This window comes from Gallus gallus, chromosome 26 (genome assembly GCF_016699485.2).
Source record: "Gallus gallus isolate bGalGal1 chromosome 26, bGalGal1.mat.broiler.GRCg7b, whole genome shotgun sequence".
Classification (NCBI taxonomy): domain Eukaryota; kingdom Metazoa; phylum Chordata; class Aves; order Galliformes; family Phasianidae; genus Gallus; species Gallus gallus.
In genome coordinates, this window is record NC_052557.1 from 467801 (window position 1) to 495061 (window position 27261).

At 53.1% G+C, this 27261-nt stretch overlaps 1 protein-coding gene across 3 annotated transcripts in view; it reads left to right on the forward strand.

The window, feature by feature from the left end:
- The window catches only part of LGR6 (leucine rich repeat containing G protein-coupled receptor 6), a 70509-nt gene that overhangs the window by 20808 nt on the left and 22440 nt on the right, over nt 1-27261 (forward strand). For all 3 annotated transcript variants that reach the window (XM_003642732.6, XM_004934825.5, XM_004934826.5), the window contains exons 2-5: nt 2736-2807; nt 9592-9663; nt 15911-15982; nt 26523-26738. In XM_003642732.6, coding sequence (XP_003642780.2) covers nt 2736-2807; nt 9592-9663; nt 15911-15982; nt 26523-26738 — 432 coding nt within the window. The remainder of the gene's footprint in view (nt 1-2735; nt 2808-9591; nt 9664-15910; nt 15983-26522; nt 26739-27261) is intronic.

A 27261-nucleotide genomic window follows, 5' to 3' on the forward strand; every position in this document is an offset into this window, starting at 1 on the left:
GTTATTTGTGCATTTTTTTTCCCTGGATGCTACGGAGAGTGGCCAGAAGATTGGTGCAGATATTGCTCATCTCCCGGTGATTTCTGCAAGCCAGGAGTGCTCTGTGCCTTGCAAGAGCAGGTCCAGTGATAGATCCTGCAGGGATAAGCATGGGAATTTTGGTCTGGTTTGCACAGCTCCCACAGAAATCAGACTGCAGGACCGAAACTGGGAGGCTTTAATGTGTTACTGGTAATCAATTAATCAAGACAACGCCAGGTTGTTGGCTTCTCCTCACAATAATCTTAAACATTTCTGCTCGAATGCCTGGGTGCAAGGAAGCCCCCCGGGTCAGGGGATCGAAATCCTGGACTTCCTGAAAAATGTGGATATATTGATATAGTGGGTTGATTTTGGGGCTTGAGGAGATGGTCACTACTGGGGATTCTTAATAGCTTCCAGAAGGCTCAAACCTGAGGACAGCGGTCACTGTGCTCTCTGGGGTCGCTTTGCTCCCTTACAGAAGCAGATCGAAGTCTGTTTCCCTGAACACTGCAAGCGTTGCTCAGTTATTTGGGCAGTGCCCCCCTGGCGTCCCACCTGCCTCAGTGTGTGCCAAAGGTAACCTGCTGTGCTCTTTACATCTCACCGTCATTCCTGAGCTAAAGCACTGCAGTGCCCACCTTGTAGCTCTCGTGGAGAACACGGCGAGCAGCCACTGGAGAACCCGAAGCGTGCTGTGCGTCACGTCATCCCGCCTGGTAAAGATCAGCTCATCAGGGAACGCTCAAAGGTTGCTCATGAAAGAAGGTGACATCAAAGCAAATAATTTAAGGAACCCCTGGAGGGCCAGAGCAGTTGCAAGGTCTGAGGCTGAATCACATGGGCTCAGTTTCCATGAACTGTGCCTCAGTTTTCCTGCAGGTACAAGTCAGAAATGCGGCTGATAAATGTTCAGAATGGGTTGGGGAAGGAGCGGGGGACGGTCTTAAATCACATTAATTATAGCCACGATGGCTTTGGTTCAGCGCCATTGGGAAGCACGGGTAACCTGAGCACCTCGCGCAGGAGGCCTTAAAAGGCATCGCGTCGTGGGTGGATGAAGGTGATGCGGAGCCACGTTTGGCTTCTGGGAGCTCATTTTACTTCTCTGATAGCATTTCGTGCTGCTGTCACACAATGTGATGGGACAGCAGAAGGCATCTGCTTTGATTGTGTGGCTCGTGGAGAGGGCAGAGAGGCGGATGGTTGGGAATAGAGGAGCAGGAGAGCTCTGGGATGGGATGGTGAGGGCACATCCCGCTGCGCCAGTGCAGCGTGGTGTCCTGGACCCAAAGGCGAGCAACTGGGCGGTACTCTGCTGAACCCAATGGTTGTTTGACTTCAGCAGATGCTGAAACTCAAATGAGAGAGCTACTTTGGAAAGACAAAGTTGTTGGAGGACCAGAGAAGCATCAGGAGTGCCTGCGACCCACGAATCCCAAACCCCCATGTGGATGTGCCTGAAAAAGGAATCCTGAGAAGGGTTCAGCTGCAATGGCTTCCTTTCAAAATGAGCTGAATGAATGACTGGAGCAGCCATCCCCAAACATCTGAAGAGATGAACGGCCCTTTTCACCCATACAGGAAGCACTGCCAGGCTTACATGTGCTGGGGTTGTATATAATGCAAGGAACGTTACCAAGAGAAGCAGGAGCTTGGGAAAACACAGCAACAAGTCAACAACATCCTGATGTGAGCAACGAGTCAACTCTCACTCCAGCAATGCTTCAGGCAGGAATGCTGTGCCTTCACATGGGGGTGGACGACCTGCGGAGAAAAATGTGTTGCAATTGAGTCCTGCAGGAGAACTGTGGGTGAACAGACAGCACCCAAAGCCCCGCAGCAGCAGAGCTATATATTTGTAACAAAATGACCCTAAATCTTCCCTGTGCCTTGGAAATCTGTCCTGTCCTTCTTTCTGCCCTGAGAGGTGATGGGGGAGGGCCCCTTCTCTGTGGCCCCGGGGAGGCAGGGCAAGGAGAGCAGAGCAGTGGGTGAGGGTATTTCTCCTCTGACATCTGGATAACTGCTTGGGAAAGCAGCGTGTTTTCCTTCTCCAGAGGTTATGTGGGTATTGACCGAAGTGGAGGAGAGAAGGGGTCAGAAGAGGTGATCTTATACGAGACTGGAGAAGTGCCTTCTGCAGGGAGCAAGCAGTGCTGCCCGCATTGCCAGCAGGAAGCAGCTCGAGGTGCAGGCTGCAGAACTGCCAGGAGATACTGAACGTTTCGGGTCTGTGCTTTGTTTCATAGCCTTTCATTTTGTGTTGGGTTTTTTTTTGGTTGTGTTATTTTTGCATTGTTTCACGACGTGTCAAAACATCAGACTGATTCATTACAGTGTAAACACGATGCACTTTGATGCAGGGAAAAAAGATGTTTTAATGGGTGCTAAGCAGCAGCTGCCCTTAGGGATATAAAAATAAAAATAGCAGCAGCACGAACTGATATTTTAACCCTTCTGTTACATCGTGGGATCATCCAAACGTAGAGCATGGAGTGCTGAACAGAACAGTGTGAGCAGGAATACGCTTTGCTGCTCTCCATCCCTTTGCAGGCAGAGCCCGGGCTGCACCGAGCTGTCATCACTGAGATGAACTGTGCAGGGTTTTCTCTCACTGAAGTGCTTTCCTGTGCAGAGGAGTGGAGCCTGGCACACAGCTATTCTGTGCACGCTGCACTGTGACTGATCTGAGAATGTCTTCTTCCCCACAGGGATCTGAGCATGAACAACATCAGCCAGCTGCAGCCCAACGCCTTCCGCCGCCTGCGCTTCCTGGAGGAGCTGTGAGTGCCCACATAGGGGGGTCCTGCATGGGGGGGAGGGGGGGATGGCTCTGGGACCCTCCCGGCTGAGATGGGGGCTGTGTGCTGGGTGGGAGTTAATTGCCACTGTAGGGTTGAGTGAGGAAACACCTTCAGGCTGCGCTGCGTGTGCCAAATGCCAGAGTGAACGAATCAATCCATCATGCAAAAACCAACCCCAGAGCAGAGCCAGAAAACGGGGAGCTTCGTTCACCCGTCTGCACGCAGCTCCTCTCACAGTCCTGCAGCCAAAGCCACGAGAGCTCCTGGGCACTCTGCAGCTGGGGCAGCAATGAGGCTGGTGCCAGCAGTCCCACCTCAGAGCAGAGGACGGCCGTCCTGCAGTGCATCACAGAGTGCTGCTGTCTGGGCAGCACAGCAGCCATCCCAGTCCGCAGGGATCAGCACGTGGCTGCGTGTCAGTAAAGGAGCGGCCGCACTTCTGAAAGTGTAAAATGAACCACCAGCAGCATGAGCAACCGCGGCGTCCCCTGGGAGCCCCAGCAGGCAGAGCCCGGGGAGAGGCAGAAGGCTGAGCCTGGCCATACACTGCACCTGTATGGTTGTGTTCCACCTGACCATGAGAAACACCTCCGGGTGCTGTTCTCATGCCTTTGCTCCTTTCCATGCGATGCCTTCTGCTGAAAAATGCAGTTTCTTCAAAACGTTGTTATTGCACAGCGTGAAATACTGATATTAATGTCATATTTGAGGTATGTGATGTAAGCTTGCTGTGTATATAACACTTCAAACAGTTCAGTGTCTAAATGGAGTGCTTTAACCGTACTGAATCCCTTCTCACAGCCAGCACTGCAGATGGCGGCTATTTCGGAATAGGGCAGGTTCCAAAGTGTTGGATTCCTTACCAGTAATGTCAGTGCGATGCTCAGGCATTCCCATTTCACAAAGGGGCAATAGGCGGTGCAGTGACCCCAAACCATCAGTGCTGTGCAATGAACAGCAGCTCTGCTGTGAGCAGAAGGCTCCCCCTGTGCTCATCTGTGCTGATTTGTGGCTGCACGTTTGCAGGTGGACTTCTCTGAACAGTCAGTGTTGACCAAAGAGCCCAGAGGAGATACTGACATCCACTGCTCCCATAACAGCCCCAATCTCATAATGATCAGATTGCAATGGAGATTTTTATCTTCAAATGGTCTTCAATCCTATCTTCTTCATCTCTCTGTATCTTGCATTAATTATGCCTGTAGAGACTCCTGACCTCCCCGTTTCCAAGCAGGGCAGGCCTCATTTTTCACCCTCCTGCAGCTCTGCTCTCGCGCTGCCCTCAGGAGATGCACTTTCCAAGGTCTTGCCTTCATCTTGCAGCCCTTCTCTGCCCATTTTGTCGACACCTGCACTGAAGTGTGGACACCCAAAGCACTCCCAGACTGTCGCACACAGACCGTGCTCTCTGCTGTATACAATTAATGGCCACTTTGCTGCAAGCAGTCATGTCCTGATCACACGTCATGCACAAACACAACAGTCCAACCCAGCGATGAATAAATATTCATGGGCTCCAGCAGAGCCAGCTTCCCACAGCCAAAAATAGTCATGGGTGACACAGATCAAGAGGGAAAAATTAAACAGGAAAATGTGAAAAATAATTGGAAGTCATTAAAGAGCGTTTCAGTGGAGTTTCCAAATGCCACAACCGCTCGTTGGGAAGGCAGAGGTGTTTTGAGTAGGAAAAAATCCCCACCGTAAGGAGAAATGGAAACTGTGATGTTGTGTATCTGTATATATCCAAGCTCACGCTTCAATCGTGTGGTAAAATACAGCAGTTGTAGTTATGGACATCAAGCAATCGGTTTGGAATCAATGGAGTAAGGAAGGATTGTTGTATAATGCGGAGAACTAAAAGTGGCCCTTTGAACAGCAGTGCCCACCCAGCTGTGTGTTATTCATAGGGCTGTCGTGGCCCAGCACTGCAGCTCAGCTGGCATCTCCCCTCCAGTTTTCGTCACCCTCCAGTGACTCGGGGTGTTCTTTGAGTCGGGGCTCAGCTGTGCACTGCGGCAGTCAATGCTTCAAACGAGGGGCAGAAAGGGACGCCGTGGGGAAGGAGAGCTGCCCGGAGGGGCGGGTTGGCCGTGTGCTCCCATTGCTGTTGAGGACAGACGCTGTGATGAGTGTCCATCACATCCACCTCCACCTCCGCAGGGATGGAGCGGAGGCCCATAGGGATGCGTGGGTCCTTCCCTGCAGCCCTCCTCTCTGGAGAAGGTCTCTGGTGGCAGAGAGGTGCTCCGATGTGGGCCTCACACAGACAGGAGCTGCCCCCAGTTTCGTCCATCTCCTTTTTGTTGCTCTCCTTTTTTTTTTTTTTTTTTTGTTCCTTTTCTTTCTTTCTGGCAGCGGGAAGAATGTTTAAAGTTGCTAATAAATTCCAGTTAATGAAGCCTGAAAAGCCAGAGCTGGGTGCCAAGAGAAACAAGAGCAATCAGTAGAGAAGGAATAGAAAGAGGATCTTGAAAGCCAGCCTGGGAATAACAACATGTTGAAATGTGTTCGCCGGCAAGGGCTTTGTTACCGTGCTTTGAATCCAAACACGAGAGCTTGGTGCCAAGAGGAGAAACTGCAGCCAAAGGCAGGTGTTCATTGCCATTCACCTCCTGCTCCGGGGCACAGCGGCAAGATCAGACCCCTTCCCAGCCACTGGCTCTTTCACCTGCCTCTTCTTGGGCCCCAAGGGCTGAGGGACTCACCATCCAGGGGAGTGCCATGCAGTGCACTGATCCAGGAGCAGTACTGTGCAGTGCACTGATCCAGGAGCAGCAGGAGCTGTGGTCTCCCCTTCCCAGGCAGCTCTTGCAGCCCGGAGCACTGCTCTGTGAGGTGCAGGCCCTCTGAACATTTGGGTGCTGTGATTCTCCAGGACACTGCCTGTCTCCTGTGCCTACAGCAGCGGGATGCTGTGACTGAGCGCTGTGCTGGGGCTCTTCTGCAGCTCATTAGAGACATGACACCCAGCCCTGGTTCATCCAGGACTTTATGTTCCCCTGGTTGACATTGCTCCTTGGCAGAGGACAGCACTGATCCTCAGTGCAGCGTGTGAGCAATAGCATGGAGAGGATTAAAGGATAATTCCTTCTATGAAGCATTCCAAAGGTCACCGCTGTGCAGTCTGGCATGGTGTGGAGGCAGATGCTGACCAGGATACAGCTGAAGACAGGAGAACAGGACTTCCAAGGGGTTCTCCATTGTGCGCACTGAGAAACGTTACTGAGGAGGCCCAGGTCCAATTCAGAAAGTTGTGGAGCACTGAAATTTCTGCTCTTTTTCTCCGCCATTTGTGCTGGGAGCAGAGGTCAGCATTTGAAAAATCCTTGTGAGGGAGAATCACTGCCCCTCGTGTTCCTGTAAGCGCCCTCAAACAACTGCCCAATGGGATCCCAAGTGAGGCACACAGATTGGAACCAGAACTCTAAACTAAAGGTCTGAAGGGAGCAAATCCCCCCTGGAAACCTTGACATAAGGGGACAAAATGAATGTAGTCATGTCCTGTATTGGGTTGTTCAATAAGGAATTGTCTTACTAAATCTTCCTTGGCAAATGAATCCAAACTGGCTTGCATACGAACATTCGTGTGGGTTGAAAACTGGCTGGAGGACCATAAACAAAAGAAGCGAATGCCATCAATCTATCGAGTTGGAACAGGCATTTGGTGGGGGCACGGGTAGCTGGGCTAGAAACAGGCCTGCAGTCTCCTCCTCAGGGATGGAGTAAAGCAGTAAGACCACGCTGGAGACACCTCCAGGTGATACCGCAGTGGGATCAGCTGCAGATTCCTGTGTGGGAAGGGAGAGTCCAAGCCTGACTCCTCAAATGTACCATGTTTTCACTTGCATGACTTAATTGGCTTAATTCCTGCTTTGCACCAGCACGAGAACAAACTCCAGCACAGCATGGAGCCCTTGGTCCCCCGTGCACCTGGGGCATGGCACGATCTTGACATGGCGACACTGTTTAGACAGGAGCGCAGAGGGTTTATTTGGGAACAGCTTCTGCCTTGACAATATTGGAGCTTGAGAAATGAACCAGAGAAGAAGATCAAAGACGAAGGCTGACACGAACAGTAATGATCTGGCAAGGGGAAAATTCCACTGGGATATGGACATGTGTGTTTGTCCTGTCCTGCCAATGGGCAATGTTCCTGCCTCCTAACGTGAACGATAAGGGCATCATCATGTTGTCTGAGCACATGACATGAGCAATCATGCCCAACAAACAGCCCTTGGGCGTGCCATGGAAGTTGTAGCATGACCAAGAAGCCCGAGATACAGGAGGGGGTGGGAGCCTGTGGTAACTGAACTACAGCAACCATGAAGTGGTAAACCATGAGTTTGTTCCAACTTGGAGTGTATTGGGAATGCAGATCAAAGCCTGGAGGAATGTTCCCAGAAATCACTGGAGGGGGAAAAGGAGGGGAACAGAATCTAAAATCCACCAAACACGCAAACCTTCCAAAGACAGTCAGCCAACTCTGGCTCCCACTCACCTTCCACTTGCCCCTTCTCTCTCTCTTCCATCAGTCATTTTAAATGCAGTTCTCCCTTCCTGCCAATCCACCTCACCATATAAGCTCCATAACAGTAGGACATGCAGCTAAATCAAGACTGCCTATCCTAAAGAGAGACCCGAGCAGGCTTGGAGCTGCGCTGTGGGTCAGATGTTCACGGCTTGGGACACAAAGGAGTGCTGCCTCTTGGGCCTTTCTTGGGGAGTTTTTTGCTTTGGGCCTCAGAAGCAAATGAAGAGCCGTCTCCAGGGAAGTCACACTGGCAGCATCACTGCAAATGTTATTGTTCCCTTTTAAATAGGAAGGAAACGATCATTTCAGTGAATTTCCTATTGAATTTTTGTGTTCAGTGGGTTCCTCCCTGCCAGGCTGGGAGATCTGTGGGCAGTCTGAGGGTGAGAGGGACAGAAGGAACCATGCAGGAGGGAGGCTGCCAGGTGACGACGAACAGAGGAAGGGTCACACAGAGCCTGTTGTGTCCTGGAGCTCACACGGACTGACCCAGGAACTGACAATATGGAAGCAGGCATTTCTCCCCAGTGGCCGCTCCTCCTGCTGGACAGGACAGCCCAAAAGACCAACACATTCCTGGCCTACATTCAGAGAAATGGCACAGCTCCCTTGGCTGGGACACCTGCACAAGGCAAAAGTAGAGGAGAGAAGATCTGGAGGTGAGCTGGGAAATGGCACAGTCCCCATGGGGCAGAGCCAAGGATGGAGGCTGCAGCAGCAGGGACATGGCTGCCTTTCCTGGAGCTGGGGATGCTCTGCCTCTAGATTGGCCCACGGACAGCACCCAGTGAAACCTCCCACAGGTCTCTTTTACCCTGAAGTTCTGTTTTGTTGTGGTACCGAGATGCTGCAAGCTGGCCTAGCAAGTGTCCAAGCCAAGAGCCAGAAGCTCCACGCTCCCGTCCTGCTAATCCTGGAGGTCCCAGCTCCATTTAGGGATCCGGCAAGCAGGAGTGAGTCCTGCAACCACCTGACAGCGCCCAGGAACATCAATACGAGGGCTCACAGCAGCCAGGAAACGAGCAGGGAGGCGTACACGGACACAGGACAGTCCTGCAGCGGGGGCAGACGGAGCTGCAGGGACCCGCAGTCCGCAGAGAGGCGCTGGGACGGCCGCCTGCAGCGGGCTGAGGATCCGTGCAGGAACGCCTCCCCTGCAGGGGAGCTCTCTGTCTCCCGGACAACACTCCCTCCCATGTGGAAATCAGCAATCAAAAGAAGCAATTACCCCAAATCACAGCCCCCAAGTGACAAATAGCCCAGCCTGCCAGGCAGCTTGCATGCTGCAAGGAGGCAGGTTACAACCTGCTCACGCACATTAAAGGGACGACCCTGTGCTGTTTATGCTGTCAGAGGCCTAATTACGGGAGTAATTTTCTCTGGGTTCCCGAGGGGAGAGACGGGGAAGGAGGCAGCCCGGGCACCCAACGAGCCTGCTCTGCCACGGGGAGCGTGACGCCTCCGAGGGCTCAGATCCTCTCCATGACCTCTGCAGTCCTCCCTGCAACGTGCTCTGCTTCCAGCCCGGATTATGCTGCTCATCCTCAGCACTTGTCTTCTTCACAGCCAAAACATCTGAAAGGAAATGGGCTTTGTCGATGTTAGGTGAACAACGCGGCGTGTTTCCTGGTATCCGTGCCAGCCTCCTGGGTCTGCTTTGGAGCTTCTGAGAGGCTGAAGATCCGCCCGATCGCAGACGGTGTTCAGTGTCTCATTTGGGGGATGCAGTATTCCAGTTCAAATCACGTGGACTGCAGCAGGTTTCTTACCGTGTGTCCGTGGGAAGTCCAGCCTCGACCCCTGGCTGAGCACACAGGGATCAGAAAGTGAAGCACAAACGCCATCGTAATTTGGGATTAAGAATCAGACCATTGAGCCCGTTTCGCCTCTGATCTCTGTCCCCCTGCTCTGTGCTGTCAGCCTGGTGGTCCTACTCTCATCTGTGAGGCTGCTTTGTGCTCTGTCTGCCTCTCCCACCCCTTCACATCAATCTCTTCCCCAGGCCACACTGCCCCTATCCTTGCCTTCACTTCAGAGCCCCTTTGTCTGTCCTGGTTTTGGGAGCAGGCTGTATGGAGGGGTCACACACCAGGTGTGCAGCACAGCTTGCAGGTGTTGCTGCCTTCTCCCCAGGAGGGCTGCAGCAAAATGCATCAGCAGTGCAGTGTCTGCAGACGGGGGGCTGTCATTACGAGGATGCTGATGCATTTCTGGCTCTTCTTTTCACTGCAGACGCCTCTCTGGAAACCAGATCTCCAGTATCCCAGGGGAAGCTTTCTCTGGCCTCTACAGCCTGAAGATTCTGTAAGTAATTCATTCCCCTCTGCACAGCCACCACATCCCCACCCCCAGCGCCCTGAGCCACGCACTGGCCGTGCATTGAGGCTTGCAGGATGCAACTTCATCCCCTGCACTGCTTCCTCACTTCTCCATGGCACAGCCCTCCACGCCACGTGGAAACGCACTGCAGGAGACTGCAGATGTTCTCCTTTGGGATAAAGCTCCCCAACTCCCCCGGGGTAACGACCCCCAGGTGTGGTGTCTCAGGGTGCTGTGCACCCACGCAGTCGGGTCCTGGAGCTCTGCAGCCATCGGGGCTGTGCCTGAGAACTGCCAAGCCCAGGAGATGCACATCGGGGTGACCACCCCACCTCTGCCTGTCCACTGGGGAAGGGCTGGGACCGCTCCCACCCTCAGGAAGCTCCGGGGGATGAAGGCCACCAACAAATCCCTCCCCATGGAATGGTTGCACAGCCCAGGGCAGTGTTGCTGCTCACAGAGTCACGCAGCTTTTTGCATCGCCGCGGCAGCCCCGCGGGTCCATGCAGGGTACTCAGCTGGGAGTCCCTCTTCCTCCCTTTCAGGAACCATCTTAAAAATCTCCTGCAATAAACATTTCATCCCCAAAGGGATGTTTTGAACTCAGCCGCAACGTGAAATTGTTGTAGCCGGTCCAGTTTATACAGAGTGAGCAGGTATGAACCTGCTCCGGGATTAGAGAGTATAGGGCTGTTTACTGTGTCTTCTGAAGATGTAAAGTATGAATCCTGCCCTAAATCTCAGGGCTTAGAGATTTATCCATCCCCTGCATTAGGCAACAAATCAAAGGAACCGAGGCAAAACCGCAGCTCTCCCACCCAATTTCAACAAGAGGAACTTTCTACTTCAGGAACTCGGGAGCTTTTAAAGCCGCTTTTGATCAATTTCTATTTGTGTCAGGCGCGGGGAACTACTGATGCAGAATGTAAGAGTGCAGCTCCCGCAGGTTGCAGTCATGAGAGCGGTGTGCTGCCTCTGCACGACGCCTGCGTGCACACAGGGACAGCTCTGTGAGCGGCCGCGGTGCAAGGAGAGGGCAGAAGGGCTGCAGATGGAGCTGAGCCCACGAGCTCTGCTTCTGACAGTGTGCTCTGCCCTCAGCCGGGCTGTGCCCCGTGACACAGAGCTGGGCTGCCACACCGACCCCTCCGGCTGCAGGGCTGCACTACCTTTATGCCACCCCACTTCCACAGAGGCCTGCAGAGGACCAACGCAGCTCCAAGACAAGGAAGGGAGGGTCGACGCTCACAGAGAACGTCTCATTGAGAGCAGTCCTCGCTTCCAAAAAGAAGGGTGTTGCCAGCCCTTCGATTTCCAAAGTCTCGGGTCTTTCCTGCCCGGGTTGCAGGGTATGTCAGCTGCCGTGTGCTCCTGCTCTGACTGCTGTCTGTAACCCGTAACAAGGCCTGTGGTCATCGGTGTATGTGGATCTGAGTTCACTCCAGACAGCGAGTCCCTGCAGCCTCCAGAAACAGCATTCACCTTCCTTCGTGTTTTTGTCCCTGTGATGGAGGTATGGGCTGTAAGCAGTGCCGGAGCTCTGTAAATTGGTGAGCTCTGAACTGATCACGCTGAGCTGGGGAGCATCAGACAGCCCAGCTGCATCCCTGTCCTGTGGAGCTGCCCTAGGCAGGGCCCAATCTGCTTCCACACTGCTCCCCATCCAGGTCACATCCTTGCTCCCTTGGGACCAGTAGAACCACTCCTGCAGTCATGTGCTTTTCTCTGCTCTCTAATCTCCAACAACAAACCACACATCTTGAAGGAGGTATCTGCAGAGGGAATCTGAAAAGCCCATGAGGCAGGAGAGATCAGAGAAATGCCGGGATATGAGCTATTAAAAGCGAGGAGCAGAGAGGAACGGCCTGTCTCCTTACTTTCAAAAGGCATCGCGCTGATTCCTAACCAGGCTGCTTCCATGGGAAACCAAAGGAGAAGTGGACGTGGGGAGGATGAGTCACCTGTCAGGCTGCTCCCCTGGCGGTGCCAGGCTCCATCCGACAGCCTGCAAAGGCTCCGCACTGCGCTGCTGGGATAACTGACTGCACAAAGCTGGGGCTGGGCGGCTGAAAATGGGGCTGGGGGAGATGCCAGGGAACCACAGCAAGGTGGGCCAACTAAAGGGAAAAGGAGGCAACTGAGGTCACCTGCCCTCAAAGAAAGGTGAACGAGGACAGATGTGATCCTTTAAGGACAAACAGTGCTGCAATGAGGAAGGAAACTCCATACCTGAATGGCAGGACTAGCAGGCTTTGGAGCGGATGGGAATCCAGGACAGGGCGCCTCTGGATGTGCACACTGCCACGGGTTGGCCGAGCTGTGCCAGGCAGTGCATGGCAGTGCATGGCAGTGCATGGCAGTGCATGGCAGTGCACCCAGCTGCAGCCTGCAGCTGCTTGGAGCTGACTGGGCTCAGAGTTACTGCCTGTAGTGACAGAGGTGTCCCCCAGGGGGACAGGGATGGTAATTAATTTTAATGCAATGGGGCCTCAGAGCTCGTTGCAGTCATGTGTGTGCCCACAAGTAAACTCCTGGGCTGTTAAGGGGCCTGGTGCTTTCCCGGTCTTTCCAGAGAATTAACTTCTGTTTATAAACGGGTGGGAAACACCCTGGGAATTCCTCCCCAGACCTGCCCGTGCAGGTGGTCCTCTCCCTGTCCCCAGAGTGAATCCCAGAATTTCTGGAAGCATGACCAGCTTCTTGGCTTTGACTCCTCCGTCTGCTCCAGTGCACAGAAACCACCTGGAAAGTGGCCATAAAGATAGGCCTGTGCAGAAACCATACGGGGTACAGCCAGGGAAGCAGATGTGAAGAGACAGGGAAGAGAGCGAGTGAAAAGCCAGGCACTTCGCTGCCGAAAAACCACCGTGACAGAGGAATGTGCCAAAGATCTTCATGTACTGAGCCCCGAACCAAAGAGAGGTGAGATGTGTCCCCCTCGGCTCCCTGAGCTGAGCACGGGCTGGCAGTGATGGACTTTCTGCAGTCTGCTTAACTGGTGGGAACATCTCTTTGCAAAAGGACTCTGTGAATGCGCCTCTCCCAGGGCTCTGCTCTGCAGCACGGCCAGCCCTGACCCTCCCCATGAAGTCCAGGATCCACGCTTTGGGGTCAGCATCAATAGAAATCAGCTCCGTTGGCTGCTTCTGTCCTTTGCCAAGCTACTTCTAAACTATCTCCTCAGTCTGTGCTCCCCCATCCTCAGAGCTTTCCAGGGCTGCAGAATATGTTCTTAACCCAGAATATGTTCTTAACCCAGAAGCTCTGGAAAAATGGAAACTGTCCCATCCTTCCAGAACTCCTTGTGAACCACCCAGACCCTCATCTCCAAGCTGAGCTCCGTCAGCCATGAAGAACAGGTCCTAATTGTCCATGTGGCTGATCTCGTGCTGCCATGGCTTCACACCGCATCCCACTCTCACTCAGGTATCCCCCCGCTGCACGGAGGGGGTTGCCAGGCTTCTTGTTTTCCTGGCTGAACATGCTGTAGCAACAGCAGCACTCACCAGCCAAGCAGGGATCCCACACCAAACTTCACAGGGAAGGATTCCAAGCACAACCCAAATGTGCCTCACCCCGAAACGTGGAGGGCAGAATGCCTGGGTGCATCCTCTTGGCTGCAGAGCTGGCACCCCCGCAGCCAGCCAGCCAGGGATGGCCCACCCCTTTGCTCCATTCCTCAGCAAGCCTCAACTGGTCCATGGGAGCACACAGACCCAGCACTGCCCACAGCGTGCCCACACAGACACCGGTGTGAGCGCTGCCCAGCACCTGCCTGCACAAGCATGCTGACCCCGTGCTCCCACCCCACGCTGCCCTGCAGCCACCACCCAGCAGGGCTGCTCTCCATCAGCTCCTGGGATGGTGTGAGCACGACGTGAGTGGCCTCGCTCTGCACAAACCACCTCTCCTGGCTGGTTGGACCCTTCCCCGTGGGTCACACTGGTCACCTCCCACCCTGAGTGCAGCCTCAGCCTCTCAGGTGGTGCAGGGCAGGCACTGGCTGGCTTGGTTGGTGAACACACATCAGAAACATCACCAGAAGGCCACGCTGTCCCAGCAGGGCAGGTTTGCAGGTGGCTTGGAATGCTTGAGAAATCCCAGATAGGCGCTGCCTCTCTGACAACCCCAAGTTTGAGCAGAACAGACCATGGGAATGGTGTCATATCCAAGGGAGATGCTCCCATGGGGAGGGAAGAGGAACATGCAGAGGTTGGAATGTCTTTACGCCTGATACACAAGCTCCAGGCACAGTTGCCTTAAGCAATACCAGCCCTTTGACTGTGCTGGCTGAATCACTTTGGCCTCCCAAGATGGGGACACTGGATCGTGCACAGACCTGTACCTCTGAGGGCTGTGAGTCTGCCGAGACTGTCTTGTGCAAGGATCCTGGTGTGACGGGACCACGTTTCTGGCTGTTCAGGTGTGGTCTCTCCCAGTAAACAATCCTTCCATTTCTGAAATTAAAACACGGCCCTCTGGAGCACTGTGATTTACGCTGACCCCAATCAGAGTGACCTCACCTCCTCCTGTGGGCGTGCAGCCATCCTCCCCTCAGCAGCAGCTCTCAGTGTCAGCTCCAGGGTGGACCCCCCGGACCCTGAGATGTCCTTCCTTTGGGAGGGAACCATTTATCTCTGTATGACATCCCTGCTGCCTTTTTGTGCTGCATCCAACTTGTCTCCTCCGCTGGTAAGAGCAGGACTGCATGCCAGCATCCAGTGTCTATTAGAATAGAGCTGAAGGTGTGGTAGATGATGTCTGTGGCTGTAGAAGGCTTCTGGATTGCTTTGGCACAGCAGTTTTGACAGGCCAGCACTGACTGCTGCATGCATCACTGTTCTGCTGGTGCACACAGAAAGTTCCCGTCCTCTTCTAGAGATGTAACAGTTGTGTGGTCTGTATTTCTCTACAGCTCCCCTTTTAACAAGGTTCTGCCTACAACTGTCTTTTTTCCGTCTTTCCTTTCACGACAGATGTCTCAGTTTCCTGCAGCAGAGCCATCACTCTCAGCAGGGAGAAAATGCCTTTCTTGCATCAGTGCTCTTTGGGCTGCCCCAGCACTGAGGCCTCGCTCTGTCCCTTTGACACTGGCAGTGATTACGACGGCCCCCTAAGCACTCATTCTGTTTTCATGTCATCTCCAACCACTCCATGAAGGTTTTGGAAGCAGAAACCTCAGCTATGTGAAACATCCCTTTCTGTAGGCACTGCGCCCAGCCGCCATGGTGGGACTGCCTCTCCCCCATGGCGTGTCCGTGGTGTCCCAGCTCTGCTGGGGGTGGGTAGGTTCAGGACAAAACGTGGCCCCGTGCAGAGACACAGTGATGGCAAAGCAGAAAACTTATGGGTGGTGCTGCAGGAGGGCAGGAGAGAGGCTGAGGGGGTCAGAAATAGCCCAGGGTCTGGTTGGGACTGTGCCTGGATCGCCAGAGCTGAGCAGACACCGACCCCTGCAGCAGCAGCACTGCCATCAGCTCTCCCTCCCTCTCCTGGCTGAGCTCTGGGTCCCACACCCATGGCATTCTCCATGCCCCGCACTCAGTGCCGTTTCCGAGCAGCCCTCCGGGCCCTCCTTGTTCAGTCCAACAGATGGATTCTCCTCAGAGATCTCTCTGAGGTCTCTGGGTTTCTTTCCGTGCCCCCCCCCCCCCCCCATTACAGCTTCAGTTTTGCTGCAAGTTGTGCAGACGCTGCAGAGCCCCTTAGCAGAGTGTGAGGAAACGGTTCCTCAGCCCTCGTGTTGCTGCTGCCTCAGAAGTCGAATGGGAAACCAACCCTCAGACTCACTTCCATACACCCTGCAGGCGGTCAGCACTGCTGCTGGGAGGAGGATGTCCTGCCCACGTACAGAGGGGGACAGCTCAGCTGAAAGTGCTGGCGTTGCTCTGAACTGACTTCAGTGCTGCTCCACACGGGGTGCACAGTCCCAGAAAGCCCATCTGAGTGCACCTCAGCCCCTCCACTGGTGGCACGTGTGTGCTGGAAAGGCCCCTTTGCTTCACATCCACGCAGTGTATCTCATTGCAGCACCAGAACCCCCCGGGACCCCACACCCAGGGCCGGCCTGGACTGCTGCCTCATTGCCCCAGGTGAGCAGCACACTGCTTGCCACCCCCCCCAGCTTTCTGCCCAGGGTCGGGGACAGCTTCAGACATAAGCAGCAACTTCTTCCATTCGGTCAGAAAAACTCCTGTGTCCTTTACAGAGTTTCCCTTTTTTCTAATTATAGGATGCTGCAGAACAATCAGCTGAGCCGCATCCCTGCAGAGGCACTGAGAGATCTTCCAAACCTCCAATCTCTGTAAGTCATTAAGAATCAATGCTGCAAGCTGTGCAGTCCCTTGGGGGCAGGACTTCCCAGCACTTGAGTCATTAGTTCCTTTGTCAAGGATGTTCTGTCCCTTCTTCCTTTTCTTTTCCAATTAAAGCAAAGATTACTGTCACTTAGCATTGAAGGGAGGGTGGTTTTCATGGAAGGAACACTGTTGTGGTAAAGGATGTTGAAATTACAGCTCCCCATGTGTGCATAGTGACGAAAAGGCCACCAGAGCCAATGCACTTTTCAAGGAATGCTGGAAAATGTCCACCCAGGAGGGGCTCTGTCCTCATCACTGCAGACCACAGCGGGGCAGAGACCCGATGGGCACACAGAGGAGGAGCAGCTGTCAGCACGAGAGCCCGACCCGCAGCAAGGGCCGTTGTGCCAGAGTAGGAAATGCCTTAAAACTCTTGCAGTGATTCAGGCACCAAGCTCAAGCCGTGACGATGCTCTTCATTTCAAGTAACTGTGCCTACAGCACAGAGCTCAACCGCAAATCACCCATCACCGAAACGCGCGGCTTTCCTCAGCAGGGGACACGTGGAAGTGCAAATGGCACGCGCAGAAAGTGGCACTGGTTTGCACCTCCTCCACTTTCCTGAGGGCATCTGAGCACAGCGAAGGGCCCACGCCTGGAGTGCTGGGAGCCCAGCATGGCTGGGAGGGACAGCCCTGCCCTGGGTGGGACATCTGTGGAGGTGCAGTGTGTGTTACAGAGGTTTGTCTGTGCCACACACTGCTGCAAGCATGACCTGCTGGTGTCCATCCTGTGCTGCTCCCCCAGGGGAGGGCACTGCTCTCAGCGCTGCAGTTCTTCTGGTTCACACTTGAAGGAGGGATGCTTTTCCTTCCCACTCCATTCTAACAGGGCAGTGCTCCTGAGATGAAGGAGACCCGGTGTGACAAGCAGTGTGTCTCAGTGTGGACGGTCTCTGTGTCTTTAGGCAGGTACAGAGCAGAGGTGCTTTGGTTGGATGTCACTGTGCTGCCATGACTGCTCTGCCAGACTTCGGGCCAAGAGCCTCCAGGAGAGGTCTGTGTTAGAGAGATCTTTTTTTTTTTTTTAATTGTTTTTCTAATTTCTGAGTCATTTTCCACACATTTATGAGACTCCTCTGTATTCACTGCCAAAATATGAGCCAGCCTGGAACACCCATAAGACGCCACAGCGCGGTCTCTGAGCAGCACTGGTTGGGCTATCTGAGACCCACTGTGCTCCTATTGCCCAGAGCCTGTTTGTTTCCATTCCGAAGGGAAGCGGCCTCATGCTGCACCATGACAGCTCCCGGGTTACCGACCTGCGGTATGGAACATTAACTACCTGCACCGCAAGTTGGGCACTCAGCTGGGCGGAATGGGCAGCAGAACAGGGAGGGGAAAATGGGAGCCAGGAGGAGTGGGGAGGAACAGAGCTCTGCTGGACAGAAAGGGGCTGCGTGCTGCTTGTTCTCGTGCTCTTTCAGATATTTGCATTTGATGTCCGTGTTGGTCATTCTGGGATTCAGGTGGGATCTGAAGGGAAAGTATCCACCTTATGGGCACGAGAAATGGCGTTCTGAATACAGGAGTCAAACTAATGGGAGCTGAGAACAACAGCTCTGAGCTCAGCTCTGTTTGCGGGACTAACCAGGAAACTCAAGGGATGAGACTGAATGAGGCGGAATGAAGGGCACAGAGCGGGATGCCACCACGGGGCAGGGAGAGACCGGGACTGACTGGAGATCAAACTTCCTACCAGGCGTTGGGGAGGCTCGCTTTGTCAGGCAAGCACAGTGGGGAGCCCGTGGGGAGGATTAGAAGGAACATGCACAGCCGATGGCAATGCTGTGAGCTCTGCGAGGGGTGCCAAGGCCCCACGTCACGCTCTGATCCCGCTGCGATCCCCTGGCAGGGTGTTTGGTGCAGTAACAGCATACCGTGTGTGTGCTGGAAGAGTCGTGTGTCGGTCTAATTAACGACTCTGTGGTTTGTGAGCACTTACCTAAAGCAGATGGGCACTGTGTCTGTTCCTATGCCAGGCAAAGGGAGTCTGAGGTGTTTCATAGTGAGCAGGTGCTATGAATTATAATTACCAGGCTTGCAGGGGTAGAGAAAGGAAAGGGAAAAGAAGCCTGCTGGATTAAGAGATCAAGATAAACTCTTCATTTTTCTTTTCCAAACACTCATGGAAAGTGATGGGAAGAACTGGCTCCTTCTGGAGCTTCCTGCAGGCTCGTCTGAGCTCAGCTCCTTCTATCTAAGCAGTGCCCTTTGGTCAAGGGAAAGAAATAGGTGTTTTCCGGGGGAAACTCAGAAGAACCCTTCTGGCTGAACTATTCCATTCCATCCCATTCTAAATGGTACCTCTAACTGAAGTAATATGGATCTTCCAACCCACTGTCTTGCCATCCTGGGATCTTTAGCAGGAATGTTATGGAGTCTGAAGGCAATTCAGCAGACTGCTTCATCCCCTGTCCCTCGAGGCAGGTAATTATTGTTACATTTCTACAGCTAGAGATTAAAATGCAAAGAATGGCTTATAGCAATTTGCAAACATGCGGACTTTGACGTTGACAAAGCAGGAAAGCTCCCCGCCCAATCAGTTTCTCACAAGCATATAAATTCTTGTGACAGAAGGAAGGAAAAAAGCCTTGGGAATCACCACAGCCTGAAGAGCTCTGTCAATCCATTCCTCGTTGCACATCTTTGATCTAGCTGAGGGTTAGCAGTTTGCTGTTAGCAGCAATAATCTCGATAAATCACAGGCGATGCAGTAAGGCTTAAGGAAGGTGTTCCCATTGAGTGATGGGAGGATAAAAGCTATGGGAAGAAACAGACGTCTGTAAGGTCAGCCGTGCTGGAACGGGGCGTTATGGTGGTCAGTCTGGGTCAGGTCAGTTGGGAAGCCAGGCGGTGGGACAGGGACTGAGGGCTTCGTGCTGGCGCTGTGACTACAGCGTTGGGTCTTTCCCTTGTGGTGGATGGGTGCTGCCAGGGAGGAAATCAGTTCTGAGTCATCCTCTATGGCTTCACTACCAACCATTCAGGTAAGCCTCCGCTGTGCCACATCTCCCTCAGGCAGACCAGGTGGATTCACTCCTCTGACTTGAGCCATCTTGGTATTACTCATCTCAGGCAGCCAGCAGTGGGAAACTATCAGCATCTCCAGGGTGTGAATCATCCCTGCTATCTCAGAGCCCTGTCTGAGGGGTGGATGGCCCTCTGGGGCGCTCTGGTTTTCCCTGTTGGCTATGGAGAGACCCTACAACTGGTTTCAACTTTGACATGAACAACATTGGGTGAAATGGTTTTTTTCTACCCCTGCAAAGCAAAAAGTAGTAATTAAGAAAACCTCCTCTCCTCAGCCCTGCACACACACAGACCCCATCAGAGTGTGAGTACCAAACCAGAGCTGAGCATCTCTCATCTCCCACAGCTCTGTGTACACAACCCACCACACTCCAGTGTGGCTCCCAGAGGATTTTGTCTTGCCCAGAAACACGAATGCCAGGAATTTCTCTGCCCTCCAGAGCTGCATCAGACAGGAAAACACCTTTCAGGAAAGGTGCTGTCTTGACCACCCTCCCAGTGCCCAGAGGGAGATGAGCCCAGGTGTCCCAGCCATTGAATGTGTGAGGACCCCCGATGAACCATGGTGTATGGGGATTGCTCACTCATGGCCTGCACCACTGATTGAGCACCTGGGGAAGGGGCACGGCCAGTCCTGGCAGCACAGGTGGAAGCAATTCAGGTTCTAGCCCTCCCTACGCCTCATTTCAGGGCTGGCTGCCACCAGGGCAGGATTTCTGCCTGGAGATTCCTCCTTTTGGGGTATCAGTAAGCACTGACCCTTAGGATGGGTGAGTAAATCTTTCTTTCTTTAACTGGATTGTGGCCATCGCTTTTGGGGGGTGATTTAGAACTGGTTATCTGCTGTTGCATTTCCATATGCATAGAGAAGCTTCAGGTGAGCTGGAGACAGGAAGCCAAATAAGAAATGAACAGCACATTCAAATTAGGCACATATATGCAATGTTGAGTCCTCTGCATAAGATGCAGTGCTGCTGTAGGCTGCTGTCAACTTTTGCTCTCTGCCTCTTTTATAACTCAGTGGATTTCAAGGAGCAGCTCCACCAGCAAAGCATGGGAGCTCTTTGGCAAACACCAGATATGCAGGGCCTCCTCTGCTCAGTCTCTGGCTGTTTCTGCCCCTTCTGTGTTTCACTGTGGGCTCAGAGGGTGATGCCAGGCTCCCAGGCAGAGGGCAGATCAGGGATCAGCACGGCAACTGCCCGCCTGTCAGCAATTTCCAGAGTTGCACAGGGATTTTGGCAGTCCTTCATGCACGGTTCTGTCCTGAGGGGTTTTGGAGGTGTCTGCAGCTGGAGATAACAAAGCCCTCTTGTCTGTACCAAAGGCACTTTGTGTGGAGTCTGGATATTGCTCTGATTTCATTTCCTGAGCATCCCTCGTGGAGGGCTTCCCAGAGGTACATGTCCCATTAAGTCAGGAGTGAAGACTCACTGCATTTCAAACAGAGCCCTGCAGACTTTTCCACCAGGTCCTGTTGCCTAGCCAAGGGGCTGGGAACATGTTTGCAGCTCAAACCTTCATTCAGTGCATGGGATGGTAATCACAACAGTTCTTAGTCTGGAAATGGAGCTAGGAAACTCTTGCAAGTCTTTCTGGAGGGCTGTGAGCTCTCCTGTGGCAGGGCAGAGGGCCTGGTTGTTGGAGCAGGTCTGCAAAGCAATGCTTCCCGAATTGAATAACATGAGAAGTTACAGTCATAGAATGGCTTAGGTTGGAGGGGACCTTGAAGATCGTCTGGTTTTGACTCCCCAGCCATGGGCAGGGCTGTCAGCCCCCATGGCCCTGTCCAATCTGGCCTTGAATGCCTCCAGAAAGGGGCACCCACAGCTCTGGGTGGCAGTGCCAGCACATCCCTCTGTGTCTGTAGCACCGTATGACCACCACATACACATGGCAGAACAGAGATTGAAGCTACTTTCCAAGCTAGCAGTGCAGTCCATGGCTTCTCTTCTCCTGTCCCTTTTGGTACCTACTGATAGAAGGAGCCCTTGCTCCTCACCGAGGCTGTTTGGGATGGCTTGGGGACCCCCTGCGTGCCCAGCTCTGTGCCTGGCAGGAGGGGCCACATGCATGGAGCTGGCGTGGGGAGATCCAGGAGTCCTTGTAAGCTGCTCTGTGCAGCTCTGAGGCCATCCTTCCTCAGTTCTGAGCACGGTGAGCTCCCAGGAGCTCGGAAGCCAGGCGCTGACTCAGTGCGTCTGGGAGCTTTGCCTGAGAGAGCAGCAGAGGTGTTGGCCGTCCTCATTACTGAGTTATCAGAGAAGCTGAGCTGCAGTGACATCATCTCCTCCTTATATTACTACAAGGAACTCAGATGCTATTATGGGGTAGGAGGTAACTCAATTGAGCCTTTCAAGATAAACTCAGACAGGAAGAGAGACATGATTGCCCAAAGGCACCAATTAGACGTTTCTGGTGAGATCAGCTCTGTTCAGCAGACACATGCATGGGGTAGGCAGAAAGCGGCTCACTCCCTGAGGAAGGGGTGGTCTCTGGGAACAGTCCTCGCTCCTTTGGAGGTTACGGCTCTCTGCAGACCCTCCTTTCTTTACGTTGCTGCTGACAGATAGGGAAGGTGCAGAGGATCTCCCATGTTTGGATGGAGAACAGCCCAGCACCACTCAGAGCTGCCCGTGAATTTTGGTGGCAAGATTTCTCCAACTTTACCAAGGGAAACAATAGCCAGATATATTGCAGAACTGCTGGGAGGATGGATAGGCACCTGAAGCCACAGTGTCCTGTTGTGGTGGTGCTGCAGGAGAGCACTGCAGAGTCTACACTGCAGACGTGTGCACAGTCTGTGTGAGGCATCCAGAAAGCTGCATTACCAACTCTGCTGTGTGCAAGGAAGGAAGAACAGCATCCACAGTTGGGGTGTTTTCTGACAGTGTGGCACTGTGTGTTCATTGGTTCCCAGATGGCAGCTCTCCCTGCACATGCTGGGAAGATTTGGACAAAGCTTCTGCCCGTCACGGATTTGCATCACATCTGCTATGGAGCAGAGCCTTTCTGGTCATCCACTGCTGTGCCCTTCTGCCCGTCATGTTGTGTACAGCAGGGTGTGTGTGCTCATAGATGTCCTGGAAGCACACTTGCACGTACTCTGAAGTGATCCTGGAAGCAGCTCTTGAAAGGAGGCAGTTCTTGGAAACTGCTGGGGCTGTGGCATGGGAAAGCAAAGAGCTCGGGTGATAGCTTGACCAGTCAGAGCTGATACAAACCTTATGATGTGTTGGTAACTGCTACCACCTGCACCTCCTGGGGGGCGTCACTGACTGCATTGGGTCGTCTTCTGCATACCCAGTAGGAGGAATATCTCACTTGAAGGATTTTTCTCTTTAGAAAGGGGTTTCCTACCTGTTTGGTTCCTTCTAGGACTGCTTTTATTCCCGGAATGGTCTCTGGAATGTTCATGGCAGGAAGACAGGCACGTCCTCCCCAGGCCTTGATCCCATACTGAGAATGCTCAAAGCAATGAAGTGGCTCTTCAGAGCCCTCACGAACCAGCTGTGAGCTGCACCTTGCTGGGCTCTTGCATGTGCACCCACACGGAGGTTACCTGGTGCCTTCCTGCACAGGGAAGGGCTTTCCCTCTCCCACCTTCACAGGTCCCTTTGGATTCCCCAAGTTCACACTGGCTGTGATAGCAGCAAAAGCACCAGCAACTGTGTTTGGTGCTGAGAGCTGTTCCTCCAGCATGGCTCAGGGAACAAAGATCATATAGGCAGGGTTGCAAACCTAATGCCAGGGGACTTTCTTCCCAAGCAGATCCCTCTCCTCCTGCTCCAGTAGCTTTAAAATAGAAAATGGAGCAAAACCTGGGCACTTTGAGGATGTCTTTGGTTTTGGCCAGGCAGCACGTTGAAGTCACATCACCCTCATAGCCACCAGCAGTAGACTCAGTCCTGAAGCCAGAAATGGAGGCTTTGAGCTGCTGATGATTTTCATATGCCATCATTCTTCAGTGTCCCGCTTCAAGTCAGCTCCTTCCTGCACCAATCAGGGCACGGCTGTGCAGTGCCTTCGCTCGTGGTTCAGCCTGTAAAGCCACTGGCAAATGTTGTCCATGCAGACATCTGGGGACCGTGGTGTGTCTCACCCCCTGTGCAGACCTACAGCACTGCTTGGAGCACACATCGCGCCAAGTCCCGCTTCCAGCAGCTCTGCCAAGGCGGCGTCTTCTGTTAGCAACAAATGGGTTAATGCTGTGAGGAAACTGACTGAGTGATTTGGTGAAATAAAGAGGAAAAAATCTGCGTGGAAGGTGAGGAGCCAGCCCCAGCCTGCGCCGTCCCATTTACCCGCTAATCGGCCCAATTATCTTAGGTATAAATCATAACAGCAAACACTTACAGAGCCAGAGTCACACACTGAAGAAAGGAGAGAACTGTTGGGTTGGTTTTTGTTTAGTATAATTGGTATAATTACTAACAACTCCTTGCCAAGAACTTCAGCTTTTCTCTTTCCAGAAGAGAGCGGAGAGCTGTCTGAAAGCCATAGCAATTAGCAATCCCCACATGCACAGCTTTTATTAGAAAGAATGCACCTCTATTCCAGAAAGAGCCAGCAACTCCCCGGGGAGGAATTAAATGATCCGGAGGTCTTTTGGTAGCAGGAACGTGGCCACGGCTCGCTCTGTGCTCCCTGTTCCCTCACTGACACTGTGAAGGCACATCAGGAATCCTCTGCCCATCAGGATAGAGTGGAACGTCTTCAGATGGACCCTTCCCTGCTCTTTGTTTTCCTCCTCTGGCTCCATGTGGGGCTGGGCTATGGTCCCAGCAGGCTGTGGTGTCTGAAGGGATGTCCAGCTTATTGATGCTCCCTTTTGGTCTGGCTGGGGCTGACTTGGGCACTCTGGAGCAGATTGAGGCAGCAATGATGTGGCTGGAGCAGATGGAGGCAGACAGCATCTCCCAGGGACAGCAGCCAGCACAGCACCCATGCTGTGGCCACTGTGGTGGAGGTGAAGAGGGAGAAGATGTGGGGCTCCTTTTGGCCCTCAGAAGAGCCCTCCCAGTGGCAGCAATGGAGCAGAGCGTGGCTGCAGCACGCTCCATGCAGGAGCACTTACAGACCCATTGGATGAACCCAACTCTTCACCCCTGTACTTCCCATAGGAGTCCACCTCCACTCTTCTGAGCACCTCAAAAAAAATCCACCAAGGACCCATCCTGCTTCACTGGCACTGCTGTGAGACCTGCAGGACCATGCATGTGAGAAAGTGCCTTTACTGAGCATATGCTAAACAGCTGTGAGGAAATCTGGCCTTGTGTACAGCTCCTCTAACACCTGGGGCGCCGTCACTCGTGGCCAGATTCCCCTGGATGGTTCCTGTGGCTTCACATAGGAGCTCATGGCCAAAGCAGGACAGAGAGCTCAGTAGTACTGGGGGCGCCCTGAATCCATGAGCCCATCTTGGACCATCACAAACCCATCTTAAACCATCCTGGACCACCACGAACTCATCTTGGACCAACATAAACTGACGTTGGACCCTCTTAAACTGTTGTGAACCCATCTTGGACCGTCACAAACCCATCCTGCAGCACCACAAACCCATCCTGGACCTCATGCCAAGGTATCAGCCCTTGGCTCTCTTTCAGCATCTCCATTTCTGAAGGCTTAATTTGATTTTGAAATATTATAACTCTTCTCAGCAGATATTTTCATTGTCTGCTCTTTAATTAATTAAACTTGAAAGAGAGCATTCACTTTAAAACAGTTTTCAGTAAACATATAGGGATTAAGTAAGCAGTACTTCTTTATTTCTGAGAAACAAACGGTGGTGCCAACAGCTAACAGAATTCTTATGCTGAAGGAATGGAAAAATTAAGCAAAGATTAACGTTTCCCACACGAGTTTTAGTTTTGGTCGAAAAGCTCTTGTTTGTCCCAAAACATTTTGATGAAAGCTTTCACATGGGCTCTTTAATCCCACCCTGAGCTGCTGCAGGGTTCCCTTTCCTTCTCTTTGTTCTTTGAATTTGTCTTCATGGGAAGATGAGTGGGGCTGAGCTGGGTGAAGCGGGGTAAACTGAGACAGGATGTGCCGCGTGCTCTTCCTCTTCAGGCTGAGAACGTACCCTCCTATGTTGGTGTTCTGAGCAGAAATGCAAACCCTGCAGCAACCACACTGAGCTTTGGGTGCGATGTCTTCTCATCTACAGCTCCCCCTCCAAACCAAAAGAGCAGGGGGAAACACCTCCCCGGGAAACAGAACGAGCTGCTGCAGACCTGAGCTTTAGGTGGGGTTCCAGGAAGGGGTGTTCTCAATTGTGTTCAGGTTTTATCAAAAATATTACTTTCAACAGCCAAAAAATGAGCTTCTATGCCCCGTTCTTGCTATGGGTGTCCATGGATCTGAAGCTGGGCAGTGCAGCGCAGCTCCCTGCCTTCCCTCGTGCTCTGATAACGGGTGTGATAAGAGCCTTCCCGTTGGGTTTGAATTCAGAGATCCTTCGGGTGATGCGGAGGAGCTCAGCGGGCTCTGCCAGCCATGGATGGAAATCTGAGTTTCCTCCCCACTGCTGTAATTGGTTCCTGGTAGTCCTTCCAAATCTGAGATGTTTTCCTCTTACGTTTTGATTTCGAAATCTACAGATAACGCATTTTATCCGCCCCACTGCTGCTGAAGTGGAGATCTCTGTGAGAGATGATTCCCAATCCTATTTTTTTTTAGCCTTTTTTTTTTTTTTCCTATAATAAGCTTAATATCTTTTGGCTTCTCTCTCTGTTTTGGAACGAAAACAAGTCTTAAAAATTGCAGATTCTAACCAAATTAAATCTCTGCTTTTCAATTGCCTCAAGGATTCCATGATTAAAAAGAGGACAATTGGTGAATCCAGCAGAAAGAAAGGCCTGGACTTGTGCAGCGCGGAGCTCACAGGGTTCATTCCTGTGCTGTGACACACGGTCTGCTTCGCTCCCGGTGTTCCCTGCACCTCCAGCCCTGCTCGGATCTCACGCAGGGTGCTGCTTCTGTTGTATCTCCAGGCAAAGCATCTTCCTCTTGAATGGAGCTCTTCCCACTTTGCTTGGTTTGCTGTGCATCCTGCGGCTGTGGTGTGAGCAGGGCAGTGCTCTGTGGGGTCAGGAGGACCCACAGCCAGCCCTGAGGAGCATAGCTGTGATGCTCCTTTGTCAGTGGGGTTGGAGTGCTGCCGTGCCCACCTGCTGTGTCTGTGTGCATGGAATCAGGCCATCCATCTCACTTTGATCCACCAGCAGCGCCTCGTGGCCATCAGGAAGGGCCCACCCGTGGCAGCCAGAAGCTTTGGAGCGCAGGCAGGACCCCGTGCTGACACCTCCTGTGCTCCCCCCGCCCCATCTCCCGGCCATCGATCCATCCCACCTCGGCACCACAGCTCCCTTTGAGCAACGCTGCGGGTGCTTCGAGCACTGCTGGATCCGTCTCTCACTCCTCCCCACCCTGTTTGTTTCCCACCCAGACGCCTGGATGCCAACCTCATCTCCGTGGTGCCCGAGGAGAGCTTCGAGGGGCTGCAGTCCCTGCGGCACCTCTGGCTGGACGACAACGCGCTGACGGAGATCCCGGTGCGGGCGCTGAACCGCCTCCCAGCGCTGCAGGCCATGACGTTGGCGCTCAACCAGATCTGGCGCATCCCTGATTACGCCTTCCAGAACCTCAGCAGCCTCGTGGTGCTGTAAGCTGCCTCCATTTGTTATCCTCCCGTCCTCTGGCTGGGACAAGGTGTTGTGGCTGTGGCCGTGCAGCGGTCCCTTTGCTGTGGGGTTGGCTCACAACAGCCACAAAACCCACTCTGTTTGTTTGATTCCAAATGCCAAAATCTCTCGTTTCAGTCTTTTTTGCCCCGTTTCCCAAAAAACTCCCCGTCACCTTCCAAAAAATGTGATTTGCCTTCAAGAAAAATTGATCTGTATCTGGAAACAAAAAGCAGATCTTCTTCTGCTGGGGGAAAAAAAATTAAACAGCAAAATGCTTCCAATCGCTATGGGAACTTTATGTGCAAATACGACCCTGAATGATGGGGCTGAACTCAACACCTTGTCCCCAGCTCACATTGTGCTGTGATCCATCCCAGCCCCGCGGTGCGCACTGCTGGCTGCATGCATGGCAAAGAATGAGAGGCAGCATTTGGGGGGCAGTGGGTCCGCGTGGGTCCATCACCTCTGTGGAACACAGCAGACACAAACTGGTGCTGTTGT